General features: G+C 43.5%; 1 protein-coding gene across 4 annotated transcripts in view; it reads left to right on the plus strand.

Moving 5' to 3' along the window:
* The window catches only part of RAB7A (RAB7A, member RAS oncogene family), a 72,503-nt gene that overhangs the window by 41,149 nt on the left and 9,268 nt on the right, over positions 1-22,086 (plus strand). For 2 of the 4 annotated variants that reach the window (XM_080811439.1, XM_080811440.1), the window contains 3 exons: positions 5,713-5,798; positions 11,227-11,287; positions 12,959-13,085. In XM_080811439.1, the coding sequence (XP_080667565.1) occupies positions 11,235-11,287; positions 12,959-13,085 (180 nt within the window). In that variant the 5' untranslated portion in view covers positions 5,713-5,798; positions 11,227-11,234. The remainder of the gene's footprint in view (positions 1-5,712; positions 5,799-11,226; positions 11,288-12,958; positions 13,086-22,086) is intronic. The other 2 variants (XM_080811438.1, XM_080811441.1) reach the window with 1 other exon arrangement.

Here is a 22,086-nt window from a genome sequence, read left to right on the forward strand (position 1 = left end):
TTTCATCATTTCATCTTACTTGGGCAAGAAATCTGTAAGGCCTGTTCCAGTTGATCAGTGCCATCAGTTTCGGGTCCTCAGTGTTCCTTACGTTATCGACAGTATCGCATTCTCCGATTTGAGCGTTCCTTTGTTCCCGTACTCACTTCCTTTCCTATAAGCTGGTGTGTGAAACCATTAACTGAACTTTCCCCTTGACGGGTTGCAGAGAACCTCATTATAGGGTTTGTGCACCCCTGGTCTGCCAGGACAAATGGCCACAGATACTATGAAGTGGTTACGATGCAGCATTATCCTGCTGTGGTGTTCTAATGAAAAATTCAGACATTAAGTAGTATCTATAGTTTGCTGTTGAAGAACAACTATTTTTTATTTGTTGTTAAGAATGAAAGACAGGCTGCCTGGGTGGCTCAGTCAGTTAAGCATCTGCCTTCAGCTCAGGTCATGATCCCAGGGTCCTGGGATTGAGCCCCACGTCAGGCTTCCTGTTCCATGGGGAGCCTGCGTCTCCCTCTCCGTCTCCCCAACTCATGTGTGCATGCGCGCACTCACTCACTCTTTGCTCTCACATTCTATCTCAAATAAATAAATACAATCTTTAAAAAAAAATGAAAGCAGACAGAAGATAAGGTGGTAATGAAACAAGGAATGGCCATAAATTGAGATTTAAGATGTTTGAGGACTGTGTATTAATCCTAGGAAAAGGTTCCAGGAGTGTTTAGACTGGTACTATGCAATAGAACTGTGCTGATGGAAATGTGCTATATCTGCACTGTCCAGTATGGTAGGTGCCAGCCACAGATGGCTGTCACATACTTAAAATGTGGCTAGTGTGGCTGGGGAACTGTATTTGGCCTCATTTAGCTTCATTTGAATAGCCACCTGTGCTCAGTAACTACCGTGCTGGATACAGTAGTAGTTTACCAGGCCCTTCTGTGGGACACGCACTATTGGAATTGGGGATTCGGGGGTGGAGGAGAGACTGCCTTGGAGAACTTTTCTCTTCCTCTGTCCGCATTTGGGTGGCAGGCAGATGCGCTGGAAGTTATGGTTCAGTATGATGAAAGGGGGCCCTGGGACCCAGATGCTCTGGCGTTTGGGGAGTAGTGCCCAGGAAGACAGACTGTCCAGACTGCCTAGACGTTGCTGTCCCCTCCCAGATGAGCAGGCTCCTGGTACACAAAATGGGTACGTGCAAGGGGTGCGACCCCGGGGGTGGGGTGGCACGCACACTAGAGATACAGGGCATATGGGGTAGAAATGATGCATGTTCTAGAGAAATTCAAGGCTAGGCTAGGTACCTGTCTTGCATGGTTGTCGAGAGTGCCCGTGGCAGGCTGGGCTCTAGCTTTTGTGTGCCAGCTCCAGCCTTGGTGGCTTCATGCTCTCAGGCCCTGTGGGCATCCCAGACAGCCCCTTTTGATCCCTCTGATGATCCACCTGTGCCTCAGACGTGACGCTTCAGAGCCTTGCTCCTTCTCACTTCAGTCCTGTAACATTTCCCACTGGGCTTCCTGAGAACTTCCCTGAAGCTTGTAAGAGATGGCAAACAGGTTAAACATCCTGACTGATTAGTTTTGACAACAGTGGACGCTCCTTCTCAGGCATTGCATGTACAGCTGTTCAGTCTTGCTTTTGAAAATGTTCCAGTATTTCTGCTGCTAAGTGTTCTCTCCCTTAAAGTACTGTTACTTATACTGCCCTGTGAAATGATTGTCTTCTTGCCTACCAGACAGCAAACCTCTAGAAGACAAGCCCAGCCATCTGTTATTACCCTTTATACCACCCTATGTGTCCGGTGAATGCTGACATTCCCATTTTAGCACAGGCATCTAGACCAAAGTCATAAAATCCTAGCACAAACAAGCATTTCTCAGTTAGCTGTGAAATTTGAGATACGGCTAAATACAGCGTCTCTTTAAAAAATAAGGGCACCTGGCTGGCTCGAGACTCTTGATCTTGGGGTCATGAAGTCAAGCCCCACATTGGGGTAGATTTTACTAAAAATTTTTATTTTACTTTTTATAAAGATTTTATTTATTTGTGAGAGAGCGCACAAGCAGAGGCAGCAGCAGGCAGAGGGCGAAGCAGGCTCCCCGCTGAGCAAGGATCCTGATGTGTAGAACTCAATCCCAGGGGGGTGCCTGGGTGGCTCAGTGGGTTAAAGCCTCTGCCTTCAGCTCGGGTCATGATCCCAGAGTCCTGGGATCGAGCCCTGCGTCGGGCTCTCTGCTCAGCGGGGAGCCTGTATCCTCATATCTCTCTCTCTCTGTCTGCTTCTCTACCTACTTGTGATCTCTGTCTGTCAAATATAAATAAAATCTTAAAAAAAAAAAAATTGAACTCAGTCCCAGAACCCTGGGATCATTTAGCCAAGCCAGAAGCAGAGGCAACCGACTGAGCCACCCAGGTGCACCCCTTCACTTAAAAATTTAAAAAAAAAAAAGAATTTGACTGCAAGATTATTCCAGGCTCTCTATTTAGGAGGAAAGGGGAATATGATAAAATTCAACTGAGCTTGTATTATTCCTAGACTTGGAAATACATTTTCCAGTCCAGATCCTGGACTCTTGTTAAACTCTTAAACTTTCCAGAGTACAAACTGCTTCAGCACGGCAAGAAATTCCACAGGGCCTGCCCACTTCCCCTAGCCATCCATGTCCCAGGTGTGGGCTTCTTCTTTGGGCAGATTCCACTTTGGGTTAGTCACAGCTTAGCCCTACCCACAGTATCTCTTCATTTATTCGGTCGATGTGGTGGAAACTGGTGGAAGGAAGGCTGGAATCTGTCTTGGTCCCTGGGGAAGCTAGAGTAGGCTTCCTGCTGAAGACAGTGTTCAACCTGAAAGGGAAAGAAAAAACTCACTTCAAACTCTGGGAGTAGAGAAACTAGGTTTAAGACTTTAGGATTATTCTGATAATACACTTGTGTTGAATGAAGGGTATTAGAACTTAGCCAAATGAAGGGGAGGGAAGGTGCTCCACACCAGGCAAGTGACTTTATTCAATAAAAACAAGACAAAGGCTAGTTCAAAGTAAAAAGGTGGCTTGCTTGCCTAAATGTCTGTTGTGCATCCGGAGGTAGTGATCATCCATACCACCCAGTTGCTAAGTTCTGCTTTCCAACCTAAGCCTGTTGTCTGAGTTTCTAGAACACCAGCATTATCCCGAGCTTCCCCCAAAGTGACTTCCTGATTCCACAGAAAGGGTTTTGGTCAAAGGCCCCCCACTCATCCTCTTCCCTCCTGCTTCCAGCCTGGCAGTCTTTCCATTCCTGCCCCCTGCCCACATGAGCATCCTCCTCTCTGGAACCTTGCATCCCCTCCTGGAAGTATGTGGCAGTGGCCTGCATTCTTCTCCCATTCACGTTCCTGGACCTGGACCTAGTTCTGGTCCATCTGGACCATTTGATCATGGGGTTTCCAAACAACTCCAGCTTCCATTTTTTTCATTTCTTTATTGAAGGAACATTTTTGCTACTGTTTGAAATTAGGCTTCAGGGGCACCTGGGTGACTCAGATGTTAAACATCTGCCTTCGGCTCAAGTCATGGTCCCGGGGTCCGGGAATCAAGCCCCGCATTGGGCTCCCTGCTTAGCGGGAAGCCTGCTTCTCCCTCTTCCGCTTCCCCTGCTTGTGTTCCCTGTCTGTCTCTCTGTCAAATAAATAAACAAAATCTTTTTAAAAAAATTATGGCTTCAGTTTTAATTTGGGAGCTTTCAGAACATCATTTGAGGTGTTATTTTCTTGCCTTTCTTCTGGGCCTAGAATTTTGAAGCCATTTTTAACTCAGGCAATCTGTTACGCCCCTGTCCCCCCCCCCACTTTTTTTAGTAGAGTATTTCCTGGATTTGCTAACCCTTGGATTGTTAAAGTAGTCACGTTCCCAACTCCCATCCCCAAAGGACACAATGAACACCCTTAAATTGTCCATAAGTAACACTAAGTTATCTTAATCTTCATGCTTACCCAGATGAGATGATACAGGTAAGATGCTTAGCCTGAAGACTGAGTTTTCAAGAGACACACTTAGTAATTTTTTATCTTAGGCCTTTGTGTAGCTAGTTTTCCTTCTCTTGTTACCTGTGGTTCCTGTGCCCATGAAGCAAACCTACCTTCTGTAGCCAGCATAACTTCCTTCCTTCCACCTCCTGGCTTAGAGGTGCTGTTGAGAATTGTTTTTATTTACCTTTATGACCTTTTATGGCTGTCTCCTGCTACTCTAGAACCCTTGTGTAGTGCCTTTTAGCCATTGGGATTGGAGTTGGCTGGGTGATACTGTTTGTTAAAAATTCTGCTCTTGGGGCGCCTGAGTGGCTCAGTGGATTAAGCCTCTGCCTTCGACTCAGGTCATGATCTCAGGGTCCTGGGATGGAGCCCCGCATCGGGCTCTCTGCTCAGCGGGGAGCCTGCTTCCTCCTCTCTCTCTCTGCCTGCCTCTTTGCCTACTTGTGATCTCTGTCAAATAAATAAATAAAATCTTAAAAAAAAAAAAAATCTGCTCTTGGGGCACCGGCTGGCTCACATAGCAGAACATGGGACTCTTGATCTTGGAATAGTGAGTTCGAGGGTAGAGTTTACTAAATAAAAAAAAGAAAAGAAAAATCCTCTTGTTCAAGCTTTTCTCTTTCCATCTTAAGCTGCTCTGTTGGAGGAATCCAAATTCATATTATCCCTCTCCCTTTCTCTCTCAAACTGATCTTAAAACAAGTTACTTCTGGGGGGCCTGCCTGGCTCAGTTGGTAGAACATGACCCCATGTTGGGCATAGAGACTCTTTACCAAAAACAAGCAGACAAACAAAAAACTTCTTGGTCTCCTGACTGGCTCAGTCATTTAAGTGACTGCCTTCAGCTCAGGTCATGATCTCAGGCTCCTGGATCAGGCCCCTGGACAGGCTCTCTGCTCAACAGGGAGTCTACTGCTTCTCGCTCTGTCCTTCCCCCCCGCTCATTCTTTCTCCCCTCCACCAAATACATAAATAAAATCTTTTTTCAAAAAAAGGTTATCACCAAAGTCATAACATAGTTTTTTATTTAGGCTTCCTTTTTAGAAGGTATGTGCCAGATGTTTCTAACCTAAGATTTCTGTTGTGGCAAAACTAACAGTATGCTTGCCCTCAAACCAAAGGCTAATTATCACGGATAACCAAAGAGATTATCAAGCCTGAATCTGGGACACATTTGCCATAAAAGTTTGTCACTGTATTTTTAATAATGAAAATAAATTTATACATTCTTTATTTTTCCTCCAGATTTTCCTAATTTGTTAGAAGTATGAATTGCATTTACGGTTTTTTATTATGGAAAATCTCAAATACGTGCAAAAGTAGTGTGAACAGTGCTGGGCAGCCCCTGCACCCATCGCTCAGCCAGTTACCAGCCCGTAGTGTTTTGGCTGTGCACTCCGTCTCACCCTGTGGATTATTTTGAAGCATGACACGCCTTTTTGATCTTGGTGATCAACCCCGTGTAGCGACTGAGATGAAGAACTTTGTAATCGATCCTGGGCTCCCATCTCGTATCTGAGTGTTTTTACAGATCCAGGGACCACCTGCAAACTCCTGTTTCCTTGTCTGTTAAATGAGAATTCGACCTTACGGCCTCGTTGTGAGGATTAAATGCATGACCTGTAGTGTAGTGCCCAGCACAGAGCGCTCAGGAAAGTGGTCTTTATTTCTTGATCTTTCATAGGCTCTGCTCTTTCACTCTGTAGGCCCTAAGAAGATTGCTCCATTTGGAAAGTTGAAAGAATCTACCTCCAGCAGACGTTACTGTTCAGCTTGGCGGCCAGCACAGTTGGTAGTATATGGCTTCCCACTCCCTCCCCTGTGACCTTCTCCAAAACCTTAGCACATACTGCTTGCCTACCTTGCTCTGAGCCTTGAATTCATTGGTTTTGAGGGCAAGGTGACTGCGGGGTCGGCGTTGTCTTTTTTTTTAAGGTTTCATTTGAGAGTGTGTGTATGCGTGCAAGCTAGGGAAGGGCCAGAGGGAGAAGCTGGCCTTCCTGCTGAGCAGAGATCCGGATATGGGGGACACAGGGGCTCTATCCCAGGAAACTGGGATCTTGACCTGGGTCGAAGGTGGGTGTTTCACCAACTGAGACACCCCAGGCACCCCTTCTGGGTCTTCTTTAATGGTCAGGTATAGCTATAGCATGGAGTCTTGGAAGAAAATGGGATGGAGAGGTTTCATGCTGTCTATAGTTTAGAATGGTACTTTTGAATCTGCTCAGAAGCCTATAACTTCTGAAATCTGTGTCCCCATGATGCTTCCTTCTCAGTGCTATATTTAGACTATGTATGCAATAAATCACATTATACTAGGTAAAATAGGCAAAAACCAGCAGACAACTGAGAGGTTTCTGGTTGAAATGTTTGACCTCTGCCGATCTAAGAGATGCAGATGGAACCAGCTGACCCTCTTTTCTATCTATATGATTAACAGTGATTTGTGCTAATGATAGCTGAGGTATGGCGAAATGGAAATTCTAGTTCACTGATGGTGTGGGTGTTAATAAAGCTGTTCTGGAAAATAACTGTCAGTAAATTTCAAGGGCCTTTAAGATAGTCTTACTATTTTGCTGAGTGATAACACATTTGTGTGATCAGATTGTATACATAATTTAAAATAATTGCATGCTTAATAATAGTGGGATTATCCATATGCTGCAGTATCATGTAACCTTAATGCCAGGAGCATGGGATGATATTTAATATAGAAAGACAGGATGCAACAGTATAATCTCAACTATTTGAAGGAAAATTAGACCTAAACCCTGGTGCTAATAGGATTGTTTCTAAGAGTTGGAATTGTGGGTGCCTTTTTGTCTTTGGCTCATTCTTTTGTGTACCTTTCTGAATTTTCTATAATTCAGTACTTTAATTGGGAGTGGGGGAGAGAGAGAGAGAGTAGCAGAAGAGTCAGTTTTTTGATTAGGATCTAGCTGATCCACCTAGAGAGTAGGCAACTTGGCAACACCATGCAAATAAAAATGTTAACGGGCTCACTAGTTGGTTTAACTGCCGCAGCCTTGCTCTGACGTCAGTGCCGTCACTGTATCAGACACATACGTAAATCAGGGCAGCAGTTCTGGACCCCAAGTCCGGAATTTCCAAATCTGGTGTGTGCGCCTCAATTGCCAGAGGGAACTTTTCAGAATCCCTAACCTTAAGGACTGATCCCCAGCCCTGATGAACCAGAATCCTCTTGGCAATGAGAGCTGATACTACAGAGTGGCATGGTGGTTGAGTATTGGGGGCCTGGGCTGACACATTTGACAATTCCAGCTCTGCCACCCAATTGTTGTGTAATCTTGGACATGATACGACACCTGGTTCACCTTCATTTCCTGTGTTTTACACTGTTGTGGTGGTGGCTTTGCACATGCTTTGCTTTCAACTCCTTGATACTGGAACTCCCTAGTCTCACCTCCACGGGAGCATAGTCACCTTGAGTTTGTGATCACCACACAAAGCTGCACTGGCCGCACTTTGCAGTGGCCTGCTGACCGCCAACTTCTACTCCTCCCCTGCTCCTCCACTTTTTCCCACACCAATTCTTTGTTCTCACTGTCCTCCCCCTGACCTTTCTTTGGGGCCCTTTCTGACCTCATTGGCCCTGCCCAGCCCAGACGGTTGGATATTTTCCTGACCTTTTTACCTACATGGGGGTTTCTTTGTTGTGTCTGCCTTTATGGCCAGTTGGTTTCTCTGCTTCAGAGATAAGAGAGTGATAGCTCCAGGCTAACAGGAAAATTCTAGCTTTTGATTTATTATTCGAGAAAAAATTATACTTGAGGGGAAAGAATGGATTCGGCCTATGAAATAGTTAGTATTGCTTGTTCTTCCAAGGAAATCGCTCCAAAACACACTGATGAGGCTTGGTTTGAAAGCAGAAAGAAGGAAATGTGTTCTGAATACACCTTTTTCTGAAAATTAGAAGATATATGTAAATGGATTAATGGGTATTATCAGAAATGTTCATTTCCAAGGAACACAGTGGCTAGGGACCTTGTACAACTCTTATTTCCTCTTTGCCTGTTTCAGTTTCTCCTGTAAAAGGAGTGGTCTCTGTGTTAGAAACTGTTTTCCAGTTACAAGTTTCTAGTTTGTGGGATTTTTTTTTTTTTTTTTAAAGTAAACTCTGCACCCAGCCTAGGGCTAGAACTCACAACCCTGAGATCGAGTTGCATGCTGTACCACCTGTGCCAGCCAGGTGTCCCCTAAATTTGTAGGATTTCAAGAAGTAATTTCAGAAATCCATGAAGGTGATGATGGAAATCAGTAGCGAAGAAACTGCGAGTGGAGATTTTAAAGCTGTTGCAGCTTGGGCAGCTTCTTGTAGCAAAAGTTGTGCTCAGGTTTGGTTTGGTTTGGTTTTTTCTTAATTTTTTTCTAAAAACCAATGTCCCGTTCTTGATCCTGGAGAACAGTAAGTGCAAAAACCTAGCTCTAAACTTTGCCAATTTAAAGCCATTAACATCCTGTTGATTAAACCACGTGTTGGGTTTCTTCAGATCCACTGTTGAGTGCAGGCCCTAAGTGAAAATGAAATCCTCATTCATGTAATCTTTCATGATGAATAAGGACTAATTTTGTAATGACAAAACTTATTTGAAAAATCAGCAGATTAACATTTTTCTCCGAAGTGGAAATAGCTTTTTCAGTTTCAGGGTAATGTGTTCCTCCAAAGGTCACAATAAGGTAGTATAAAGAAAACAAAGCTATTTTAATTCTACCATCCAGGAAAAACTTGCTAATAATTGTATTGTAATAATTGTAATAATTTCAACTTCATTTTTATATTTATTTTTATATTTAAATATTTACTCCTTAGGGCATTTTATTTTGGAGGATGAAGTGTAAGGATCTTAATTCTCAGGATTTTTCTGGCTGCCTTCACTTTGTGAATTTTTTTTCATCCTTTTGCTACTGAATTTTATAATGCCATATTTGTCCAAATTATTCATTTCTGGGTTATTTTTCTGTTTAGTCCTGTTCCAGCCCCATACTTTAGTACTGTATTTTTATAACATACTTTCCAAGACTGTTAAGGCAAGTCTTCTCTCCTCTTGTCATTATTCTTTTAGGAGAGGAATGGGAGGGATTCCTGTGAATTTATTTTGATGAATAAAATAAGAATTATTTCAAGTTCCAAAAAAACCCTTAGGATTGTTTCAGTAGGGGAGAATTTACATCTCTGCATTAAGTCTTCCTGTTGGAGATAGCTCTTCATTTATTCACATTTCCTTTGTTTCAGTAAGATTGTCATTTTCTTTTTTTTTTTTTTTAATATTTTTATTTATTTATTTGACACAGAGAGAGAGATCACAAGTAGGCAGAGAGGCAGGCAGAGACAGAGAGAGGGAGAAGCAGGCTCCCTGCTGAGCAGAGAGCCCGATGTGGGGCTCGATCCCAGGACCCTGGGATCATGACCTGAGCCGAAAACAGAGGCTTTAACCCACTGAGCCACCCAGGCACCCCAAGATTGTCATTTTCTTATTTAAGTCTTGTACTGTTGTTAACCACTGCAACAGTGGTTGTAGTATAAATTTGGAAAATCCTTCAAGAAAGTGAATTAGTGGAAGTCATGAAAATGTTTATACTTTTGATTCAGTAACCCCATTCCTAAACAATATCTGTAAGTTAAGTTTAACAAAACCCGTTTGCCTGTGTGAAAATTTGACCTTTGGTTAACTTTGTTTCTGGGGAACCCAATAAAGGTGGACTGCCAACTTCTCTTGCTGGGCGCTGTGGCTTACATGGTAAAATGTCTCCCGGTTGGTGATTGCATCTGGACAGGGAGAGGCTGTGAGCGCCCGATGGAGCCCCATGCTTGGGCTTTGCAGAGCACATTGGCTTTTGGGCTGTGTGTGTTCCTCAGAAGGGGCCAGTACAGCTATTAAAAGAGATGATTGGATCCCCTCAGCAGTGAAGGTTTAAGTCAGGACTTGAACCCACACTCTCTCCCTATACCTGAGCCATCTGCTGTGTGGACTGTTGAAAGAACAGCCAACAAGCTGTGTTCCTGTCCCAATCCTTCTCAGTAGATGCGTGCCAGGTATGGCCTGTATAAGTGAATGTATGGCCCGTCATAGTCTTGTGAATTTGACTCTTAAGATTGTGCCCCCCGCCTGCACCCCACCCCATGGCTGTTGCTGGGTCCTAAGGAAATGATCCCACAAACTGAAGTTCAGAGATGTTCTTTACAGCATTACTTTTCCCAGATCTTTGGTATATTAAGTAAAAGGCAGGAATGGCTGTTTAAACATTTAATTCACTCAAAGGAGTATTAGGTGTCAGGACTATTACAGAAGCAAATACTAGCAACAAGATAAAGTCACAATCATTGTAGCCAGCCTCTCAGCCTTCTAGAAGCTAGGTGGTTAAAAAAGAAACTAAGAGACACCTGAGTGGCTCCATTAAACATCTGCTCTTGGCTCAGGTCATGATCCCAGGGTTCTGGGATTGATTCCCACCCACATCAGGCTTCTTGCCCAGCAGGGAGCCTGCTGCTCCCCGTGTGAGCTCGGATGTGTGCGCACGCATACCCACGTGCGCACATGCCCACGCTCACTATCTCGCGCGCTCTCTCTCTCTCTCTCACACACACACAAATCTTTTAAAAATAAATAAAAATGAGGGGCTCCTGGGTGGCTCAGAGGGTTGAGCCTCTGCCTTCAGCTCAGGTCGTTATCTCAGAATCCTGGGATCGAGCCTCTCTGCTCAGTGGGGAGCCTACTTCTCCCTCTCTCCCTGCCTGCCTCTCTGCCTACTTGTGATCTCTCTCTGTTAGATAAATAAATAAAATCTTTAAAAATAAATAAATAAAAATGAAACTAAAAAGTAGCTTTTCTAAGACCTAGTTTTGACTACCGTGTTCTCCCAAACTGTAGAAGAATAACAACAGTCTTTACTGAACCCACTTCCTTACCTACCTTTTTTATATGTAAATAGTTATTGCCCCAACGTCCAAGAGGAGAATATGTTCTTTTAGACTGCTCTGAGAGGCAGGATGAGCCTGTCTTACTATTTTGCCCAGCTTGGGGCCAGAGTTCTAATGACTGATACTGCTCTCCATCCAGTCCCCCCAGATGGCAGGGAAATAGCCAACGGGAAGGTTCAGGGCTCAATGGTTCTTGGTTGTTTTGATGCTTACGCTGGGGGGCGTGGTTTGCCTTGGTATTTCTGTCACTCTCACAGTGCTTTCTCCTTTCTCCTTTCAGTTTGAAGGATGACCTCTAGGAAGAAAGTGTTGCTGAAGGTTATCATCCTAGGAGATTCTGGGTAAGTGTTTCTCACTGTTTGAACTAACGTGTTGGCTAGGATTAAATGTGACCTCCTTGAAGCTCGTACCCTCCGTGCTGACATTTGGCGGTTTCTTCTCTAATAGCAGGGCAGTAGGGCCCTAGGTCTCCTGCTGTTTCAGGCACAGCAGCAATTTGAATGATCTCTGGTTCTGTAACCCTTCCTTCCTTGTTCTTTGGCATGATTTGGGGGAAAGGGTAGCTGTTTAAATTCAAGAATAGTCTCATGGAATTCCTTTTTTTCCGAGCTGGTTAGACAAGGGAGTTCTGTTTATGTACATTTGTTGCCACTGACCTCATGCCTACCAGTTGTGGGTTTGGGGTGTGCTGTGCAGTATCCTCCCACTGCTATGCCAGATTTGGGCCTATATTCCAAAGAACCTGGGTCTGGAGAACTGGATTCTGATCCTAGATCTGCCACTAAGTAAGTAACCAGCTCTTCAGTAGCTGTTACGGCTCTGTGAGAGACTTTTCAGATTCAGCATCTGAAGTGACCTTTGAAACCTTAGACCAACTAGAAGCTGTGTATTTTTTTTTTTAATAATAATAATAATAAATGCAGGTGTGACTCCTTATCCCAAAGCTCCCTGCCCTTTTAAAAGGCAATGGTTTTTCTACACTGGCGGCTTTTTTAATTGCCTGAGGAGCCTTTTGGAAGTTAGCATTTTTCCAGACCAGTGGGTTGGGCCTAGTTAGCAGTACTTAAATACACACATCTCTCTGTCTCTGTCCCTCCCATCCCCTCCCTTACTCCTGACGACTCTGGTGTGCTGTCAGGATTGAAAGGTACTGTTTTAGCCCCAGACTTGCCTGGAAAGAATCACCAGGCCTTTATTTGGTTACAGATCTCCTGGCTTTTCCCCTGAAAATTCAGATCCAGATGGCCTGGGTTGGAGAACACTGCCCTAAGCCATAAATGTACTTCCCCATCCTCTGCATATGAAAATGAATGTTCCTTAGTGGGAGAGGGAGGCGTTCCCGTTGACTCTGAAGGCTTTTGTATTGTCTTCAGCCTGCCCTAACTAATCTCATCACCAAAACACCCCCCCCCCCCATGTCGTCTCTTCCTGAGTTTTCTTACTGAAAAACATCTCTGGAGGAGCTTACTCTGAGGAAATTCTGATTTGTCGTGGAATATTGATGCTTTCTCCACTTAAGATTTTAAACTTCATAGCAGCAGGTGGCTGACTGGTGTGTATATCTGCTAGCAGCGGGTGACTTCCTCCTGTGCTATTACTTTCTTGGACTGAGTAGCAACCCCTAAATGGAGAGACACCCAAGACAGCAGAGATATTTTTGGAATGGTGGAATGATCTTACTGCTGTAGCTCCTTTTAGAAGAAGAGTATTTGCTGACATCTTTCTGGAAGGAAAAAAAGTAATACTAGGTTCTACCATCTGAGTTGCTTGTACCAAAACTTATAAGCAGCTTTTCAACATCTGGCTCACATCTGTGCCCCATGTTTTTATACCAGGAGAAAATAACAGTCTCGAATGACTAATGCTGGGCAATTGGCTGGGGCAGCTCTCTATTGTGATCACAGTTCTTGTTCTCCTTTAAGATAGGCCCGTATCTTCAGAGCTTCAAGTATCAGAATCTGTTTTCTTTCCCTTCCAGTTGACCTATATTTGTGGTTTTCCTCCAATTTCAGAGTTGGTAAGACATCACTCATGAACCAGTATGTGAACAAGAAGTTCAGTAATCAGTACAAAGCTACAATAGGAGCAGACTTTCTGACAAAGGAGGTGATGGTGGATGACAGACTAGTTACAATGCAGGTAAGCACACGTCTTTGCCGCTTTGCCAGCCAAGCCTTGTTCATTTGGTCTGAAACTTTTGTTCATGCCTAGGCATTTTCCCTTCCTTTTCTTCATTTCCCATTACCATATTCATGGATAATTGGCTGCAAGTAGGATTGCCAGATAAAATACAGGACTTCAAGTATGACCCAGATATTGCATGAGACATACTAGAAAGTTTTCATTGTTTTTCCAAAGTTCAAATTTAATTGGAGTTCCTTTTTGTTGTTGTTTGGTTTTTTTGTGTTTTGCTGAATTTGACAGCCTGCAGGCTCTGTCTTGCTGTGTCTCCAAAATGTCTAACTCATTCCTTTCTTAATATCCCTGCATAGTATTTTAGAAACTAGGAGAGACCCAAAACCCAAAGATGTTTTGGGTCTCTCCTAGTTTCTTACAGTAGCTGTTCATGTAGTTTCCCTATTTTTCTGGCTTCTCTTGTCTTATCTACAGCCACCAAAGTTGTGTTTCTGTTAAGCCAGCTAGCTTTTTTGTGTATCACCTTAATCGTTTAAGGTTTTTCCCTGCAACAATTAGGCTAAAATACACATTTCTTCATGTGACCTTTTGAAAGGCTTTTCAATCTGGCTACAACTGTTCTTCACTTTTTTTTGTCTTTTGCCAGTCCTTCCAAACCAAACCATGTGCTGCTCTTAACAAACCTGTCCTTGCACCTGTCTGCTTCCATCCCAGCTCCTTTGTCCCATCTTTGTCTTCATCCCCAAGTCTCCAGCTTTTGTCCCAGGTTGTCTTCTGAAACTCCTATCTCCACAGCACTTGTTTCTTCCTGTGTTAAATGAGTTCCCTGGCAGATTAGGCCTCCAGAGACAGATGTGATTTTTATGCCACTGTAGTCCTAGCAAACACCAGTCTTGCCGCAAAATGTTTGAATGATCCAGGTGTTACAGGTAGAGGTTTTTACAGACATGAACCTCAAGCTGTGACATGCTCCCAGAGGATAAGGATTCTGGACGTTCCTTGACTCACACATCCAGGATGGAGCTGATACAGATTTCATTTCTCACCTCCCCCACACATACACACAGAAATGTTCAAAATATGACTACAGTTTTGGTTTTTTTTTTTTAAGATTTTATTTATTTATTTGATAGAGATCACAAGTAGGCAGAGAGGCAGGCAGAGGGAGAGGGAGAAGCAGGCTCCCCGCTGAGCAGAGAGCCTGATGTGGGGCTCGATCCCAGGACCCTTTAACCCACTGAGCCACCCAGGCGCCCCTGACTACAGTTTTAATAAGCCAAGCTTGAGAGAGAAAGAAATTTCCAGGTTACAGGAAAGAAGAGGGAACTGAAAGCTAGTGCTAAGCTTGGGGGCTTCTGCCATGATGCTTGTCAAGTTTATAACCAGACTAGAGTTTAATTACTCGCCAGGGGCAGGAGATGTGACTACAAAAGGTGGGGGACCTAGAACTCCCACTAGCACACTCCCTTGGGGAGACACACACACATTCTCTCCTTCTCTCTCTCTCTTTCTCTCACTCTCACTCTGTCTCATTCACTCTCACACTCACCCAGGACTGTGGAAAGTTGTGAAAACGGGATCAAATACCCTCAACCCGAAGAAGTGGCAAAGCTCCTGTATGAAGTATGTTTGAGGCTTTGCCTCTGCTTTCTTGTTGGAGACTCTCAGTTCCACTGTGCTCATGCCTGGGTTCTGAGCTTATACTCTACATTCGACAGAAATGTTAAAGACTTTGACACAAACCCATAAATGCCTGTCATTCCTGACAAAAGCAGAGATAAGACCATTCTATAGGAAGACTTGCCACCTCAGGACAGAAGATGAAATCATAGCCACATGAGGAAATAATGTACCACAAAAAATGTTCACAATGACTAGAGATTTTTTTTAAAGAGGAATCGAAACCATAATGAAAAAGGATACTATTGTAAAAATGAGGATATAAAGAACTTAGAACTTGAAGAAGTGAAACATGGTCATTGCAATAAACCAAATGAACAGTTAACCTGCAGATTAAACAACTGAAGAAAACAGTAAGCTGTGAAAACTGAGCAGATTACCAGAAGACTCAAAATTGCAGAACACCAAAAGCAAAATTGTAAGAGCAACTAGAGAGAGAAGAAAAATTACTTAAAAAGGAACATCAGAGGAGTTCTTGGGGACACCAGGAGGGAGAAGGAAATGGAATGTCTTCAGGATACTGGCATAAAGTACTAACTGCAGATTTGACATATGCACCAGCCAGACTGAAAGCTGGTTCCTATACCAGCAGGAACAGCTGTCGAGCCAGGCTGTGGCTTCGACAGCAGTGTGGGCTGATTCCGAAGTCAGAGCCCAGCTCCTCCTCGGTGCAGGGCCCCACATGCCCTACTGAGCTGGAACCCTGCAGCGCCGCACTGCTGGAGTGAACACCATCTGGAGAACCACAGTCACTGAACTCTGGAAACAGTAGGGGAGAGAACATGTTTCTGAAAGGTTGAAACAAAAGGCTGGCCCTTGTACTATTGCAGCCAGCCTGAAAGACTTAGAAGGAAATGAAAACCATGATCTCTGGATAGAGGCATCGTCTTCCTAGATCTTGAGGAATCCTCACATATTTTTTACAGGCTTTTAGCAGTGTGCAGTAAGATAATCCAAATAAGAAAACAAGGCAGGGGACGCCTGGGTGGATCAGTCGTTAAGCGTCTGCCTTCGGCTCAGGTCTTGATCTGCGGGTCCTGGGATCAAGCCGCGCATCAGGCTCCCTCCTCGGTGGGAAGCGTGCTTCTCCTTCTCTCGTTCCCTCTGCTTATGTTCCCTCTCTCAGTCAAATGAATAAAATCTTTAAAAAAAAAAAAAAGAAAGAAAACAAGGCAAGAACCAGTGGAAAGCTCCCTGATCATTCAGAGTGGTTTTTGTATTTAAAGGAATAAGGCAGTCTTACATATTTGTGGAGAGAGGAAACTAAACAGGTGGTGTAGGTTAATAGAATTTCTAAAAATGAAATACAATAATCAAAAGGTGGAAATCCAAGAATGTTTTTAGCAGCAGAGAGGACACCCCAGAAGAGGGCTGAAAGGAAGAATGGTAGGAAAGAGAGGTACAGACAGGATTCAGTAGATAGGTCAGACTTCCTTTTAATCTCAAAGAGAATGAATCAGAGATGGTATTTGCTGAGAATTTTCCAGAATTGATGTGGGACCAGTCTGCAGATTCAGGAAGCCCAAATTCCAAGATGCGTAAATAACTTGACATACCGTAATGAAATTACAGTAACAAAAGACAAACTCGAAAGCATCCAGAGGAAGAAGATGACCTTAAAAAGGAACAGGAATGAGGCTGACAGTTGACTCTCAACAGTAACAGAGGAAATCAACAGGCGGTGGAATATATTCTGAAAGAAACCTTCAGCACAGTGTTCTGTCCCTGCTCAAAATATCCTCGAAGAATGAAAGCATACTTCCTTAGGTTCTATGGCGAAAATACTAAATGATATACTTCAGGCAGAAGGAAAATTATTCCATTTAGAAAGGTCTGAGGTAAGATAAACTGAAATAAACTTTACTTGTATGCAAATACTTGTTAGAATTATGATCCTAATAGTAAGAGTATGTAACTTCCAAACTATCACACAAAACCAGGATTAGACCTATGTAGTTTAATGTGTTGGAGAAGCGTAGTGGTTGCTGTGGGGTGTTTTTTTTTTTTTTTTTTTTTTCTCTCCAGTTCCTTATATTGTTCAGGAAGAAGCTAGGAACCAGTCAGTATTAAACATTAGATGGAATCAAGTATGCAAGAAAAATGTAAAGGTAACTTACTATGAAGCCATGGTAGTTTAAACAGCGTGATAATGTCAGAGACATGCAGATCAAGGGAACAGGGGGCACACAGACAGGGCACACCTAGCTGGACACTGAGTAAAGAGGCAGCTTCCTTCCAGAAGAGTAGGGAAAAGGGGGAGTTACACAGTAAATGGAGTGGGCCAGTGGTTTTTTGTTTTGGATGGGGAGTAACCAGAGGGTTCAAGACCTGAATGGAAGAAGTACAAAATGAAAACTTCAGAAATGAAAACAATTTTTTTTACCTTAGATGTTTAAAATAGAGAAAGCACAAATCATAAAAGATTAAAGATCGATAGTAGACCCCATTAAATTAAACATTTGAATAACAAGATTCCCAAATAAAACCACAGACCAGAAAAAATGTTGATAATGCATAGTAATATCCAGTCAACAAACAGCCCTGTGGATAACTGGACAAAAGACATCACCAGGCAGCTGTCAGAAGAAACCGTTAACGTCCAGGAGTTTGATTTCAGGGAATTACAAATTTAAAAAGGTGACGGGGCAGGGTGGCACTGCTATAGACACAAGGAATACTCCCTGCCTCCCTCCCCAATGCGATCAAAAGATGCTCTTTGGAAAAATATCCCAGCAATTGGGTGGCTTAAAGAAATTCCCCGTGGTCCTGTGACTCCAGATACTTCTGGGGTTGGTTGAATAAAGTGGATGTCAGCCCTGATGGGCGGCATCCAAGTGACTGTGCTGTAGGGCTGTGGTGTGCCACCAGGGCCAGGAGAGCTGGTAGAAGGACTACAGCAACCTCATCAGGCCCTCTGGACAGACAGAATTCAGGCAGGTGGTGCCACTGCTCTGAAATCATGAACGTTGGATTTGATCACATGGCGGGATAACAGCATGCTGGAAAAACAGGGTTGTGCAAGTGTCATTATATTGAGTCTGACTGTTCAGAGAGACTTCATAAACTTGAAAATTTACATAAAAGCTTGTTGGAAATGGAAATAATTTCATGTGGGTGTTTCATAGACAGGCACTGTTGCTCTGCACCACTTAAGAAACCTCAAGTGTTTGCTGTTAAGTGATCTTCCTGAAATAAGAGAAAAATAAAACCTTGTCCAGGCCTTTGAGATAGCACCACCTTCTCTAGAACTAAAATTAGACTTTAAGTAAAATAATAATATTCGGTAAGTATCTTTTTTCATATGGAAGCAGCCCAACTGTCCGTCTGCAGGTGAATGGGTAAAGAAGATGTATTCATCATAAAAAAGAATGAGATCTTGCTGTTTGTATCGACATGGGTGGGCCTAGAGAGTATCATCCCCAGTGAAATAGGTCAGACAGAGACAAATACTATATGGTTTCTCTTATATTTGGAATCTAGAAAAACAAAGAACAGACAACAACACAAAATAGACTCATCAGTACAGAGAACAAACTGGTGGTGGCCAGAGGGGTAGGGATGGGAAATGGGAGAAACAGGTGAAAGGGATTAAACTTCTGCTCATAAAGTAAGTAAATCATGGATATGGGGTAAAAGTATCCTATTTCAATATAAAGTATCATTTAAAATTACTGATCATAAATAGTAACAGATATATTTATCATCAGTAGAACTAAAAGGTGGTCATACCACAGCATTTTAAAAGCAAAGAGTCCCTCATGTAGAAAGTAAATATTCAGGGGCGCCTGGGTGGCTTAGTGGGTTAAAGCCTCTGCCTGCGGCTCAGGTCATGATCCCAGGGATCTGGGCTCGAGCCCCACATCGGGCTCTCTGGTCAGCAGGGAGCCTGCTTCCCATCTCTCTCTCTTTCTCTTTGCCTGTCTCTCTGCCTACTTGTGATCTCTGTCTGTCAAATAAATAAATAAAACCCTCAAAAAAAAAAAAAAAGAAAAGTAAATATTCAGACATGACATACTAAAGTTACTGAGTTGGAAGTGAGAATTTATGTACATTTTAAGAAAAATGCAAACCCAGGTAGCCTTTAATATATTCCTCATTTTATACAAGTATCTGTTGATGTAGATAGTTATTTAAACTAATTTAAATGTGCAACACAGATTTTTATTTTTTGAAAGATTTTATTTATTTGAGGGATGCCTGGGTGGTTCAGTCGTTAAGCATCTGCCTTCGGCTCAGGTCATGATCCCAGGGTCCAGGGATCGAGCCCCACATCGGGCTCCCTGCTCAAACGGGAAGCCTGCTTCTCCCTCTCCCATTCCCCCTGCTTGTGTTCCCTCTATCGCTGTGTCTTTTTTTTTTTTTTTTAAGATTTTATTTATTCATTTGACAGACAAAGATCATAAGTAGGCAGAGAGGCAGGCAGAGAGAGAGAGGGGGAAGCAGGCCCCCTGCAGAGCAGAGAGCCCGATATGGGGCTCGATCCCAGGACCCTGGGACCATGACCTGAGCCGAAGGCAGAGGCTTTAACCCACTGAGCCACCCAGGCGCCCCATGTCTTTTTCTTTCAAATTAATAAAATCTTTTTTTCTTTATTTTTTATTAAATTTTTTTATTTTTTTATATAAACATATAATGAATTTTTATCCCCAGGGGTACAGGTCTGTGAATCGCCAGGTTTACACACTTCACAGTACTGACCATAGCACATACCCTCCCCAGTGTCCATAACCCCACCCCCCTCTCACTCCCCCCTCCCTCCAGCAACCCTCAGTTTGTTTTGTGAGATTAAGAGTCACTTATTTGTCTAATAAAATCTTTTTTAAGAAAGATTTTATTTGAGAGAGCGTGCACAGGTTGGGGTGGGGGTGGGGTGGCGGAGAGGAGCAAAGGGAGGAGGAGAAGCAGACTGCACAGGTAACCTGACTCGGGGCTCAGTCCCAGGACCCCAGGGTCATGACCTGAGCTGAAGACAGACACTTAAACAACTGAGCCACCCAGGTGCCCCACATTTTACTTTAAAGTTAATAAAGCATATTGCTATAAATGTACAGACATGGGGGGCGGGGAAAGGCTGACAAAAATCAAGCTTTGACTAGAGTATAGGGAGTAGAATATTCTCAAGCTGATGGTGGGAGTGTATCCGGGCAGACCTTATCAGTAGAGACTGCCGTTTTGCTCTACCTTGTTGAGCATGTGCAGTGCTCTGTCAAGGAGGAGAGCCCAGGGAATCTAAGCTCTGGCCATAGGAAGAGAACTCATTGCTGCTGAGATGCCCAGGGAATAGAGTGTGTGTATTAAGCCAGTGGGATGCTATATGGCCCTTCACTTTGGGAAAAAGGCAAGCTGCAAAAAGACGTACAAGATCGTTACTATTTATGTAGGCATTTAACTCCTCAGGAGCCATTTATGTCTGGGAGGGAAAGGGAATTCTGTGAGGAAGGGTTAACTCTGTTTCTGTTAAAAAAAGAAAAGAAGGGGTGCCTGGGTGGCTCAGTGGGTTAAAGCCTCTGCCTTCGACTCAGGTCATGATCCCAGGGTGCTGGGATCGAGCCCCACATCTGGCTGTCTGCTCAGATGAGCCTGCTTCCCTTCCTCTCTCTGCCTGCCTCTCTGCTTACTTGTGATCTCTATCAAATAAATAAATAAAATCTAAAAAAAGAAAAGAAAAGAAACAAACTGACATTATGGTGGCAGTGTTAGTATTTGTCACACTGGAGTATGGGTAAATAGATACATGGGTATGCTTTGTAGAAAATAAGATACTTTTTTTTTTAATTTATTTATGACAGAGAGAGATAGGGAGAGGGGGAACACAAGCACAGGAGAGGGGGAGAGGGAGAAGCAGGCTTCCCGCTGAGCAGGGAGCCTGATGTGGGGCTCGATCCCAGGACCCTGGTATTGTGACCTGAGCTGAAAGCAGACACTTAACGACTGAGCCACCCAGGCATCCCAGAAAATAAGATATTTCAATGAAAATTCGTATTAAATTTTTTAAAAGATTTCGGTCATAGGACTGTACTTTTTCTAGGTGTGAAGATAAATTAATTTTTGAAAGTTGCTTAGAGGCCACCTGGGTTGCTCAGTCAGTTGAGCATCTGCCTTTGGCTCATGATCTCAGGGTCCCACTTTGGGCTCCCTGCTCGGCAGGAAGCCTGTTTCTCCCTCTATCTCTAACCCTCCACCCCCACCCCACTGCTTCTGCACACGTTTTCTCTCTCTCTCATATAAATAAATAGAATCTTTAAAAAAAAAAAAAGTTGTTAAGAATAACCACAGTTTTTCAACTTGATTTCTTAGTGCCTTACTCTGTCTTCTCTGTGTATGAGCGTTCCAAGTACCCATTTGGTTCTCTCAAGAGTCCTAGAGTTCTTACGTAATTCTCCTCTTGGGATTCTGTCCTAAACAAGCGATCAGAAATACAGAAGAGGCTCTGTAAGTTAACAGTCATTACTGAGGTCCTTACAGTTGTGGAAATTTGGCAGCAGTATATTTTTAAAGAACAAGAATAAAATTGCTCCCTGAGTTTTTGGGCAGCAGTAGAGGTGTGAGCTGCTGTCAGAGAGCACTGTGATGTTTCACGTGGGCTGAGAGATGGATGGGGCAGAGTGCAGTGGTGCGTGGTGTAGGATTTCAGCTACATAAAACCCGGCAGTGTGGATACCTAGAATGACACATGATCTAATGAAGATGGTCTCTGTGTGGGAGGGTGCCGAATGTTTCAGGGGGTTTCTGGCTTTGGCTTTACTTACCCAAATGTTTACATAGTAACAGTGTTACTCCTCTCATGGGGGGCAAAATTTTTTTTTTAATTTGTCAAAGTCTAGATTTAAGTTCTGGTTTTTTCCTCCTTTCTCTTCGTAGAAGTGGTTGTCTGTTTCTACTTTTCTTATTGTATGACCAGGCTCTTGAGTTCCCCACTCCATCGATCAGCCTCCCTGTTAACGACGAAGGGTTCCTTTTTTTCCACTCGGAGACATATATTCACTGTAAGACGTTGGGAAAGCAGAAAAGCTCAAAAGCAGACATCACCAGCAGTCCCTGTACTGGTTATCCACTGGCAACAGAGATCGAATTTTGTCTACACATACATGCTTTGTCTGTTGTATTGGGAATTGCATGCAGTTCCCCATCGTGATGAGAGGCAGGTAGAATAATTGCCTTTGAGTTTGTTCGTATGGCTCTTCACACGTACATGGAAGTCGTCCTCACTTCCCTCTGGTTCTCTTTGAGTGGCTGCTGCCTTTACCAGTGGCCTGAGCACTCCTTTGCCCCACACGGACATTCATGACAGCCTCCTACCTCTACTCCACAGTCAGGCTGACCT

Source organism: Martes martes, assembly GCF_963455335.1.
Source record: "Martes martes genome assembly, chromosome: 1".
NCBI classification, from domain to species: Eukaryota; Metazoa; Chordata; class Mammalia; order Carnivora; family Mustelidae; genus Martes; species Martes martes.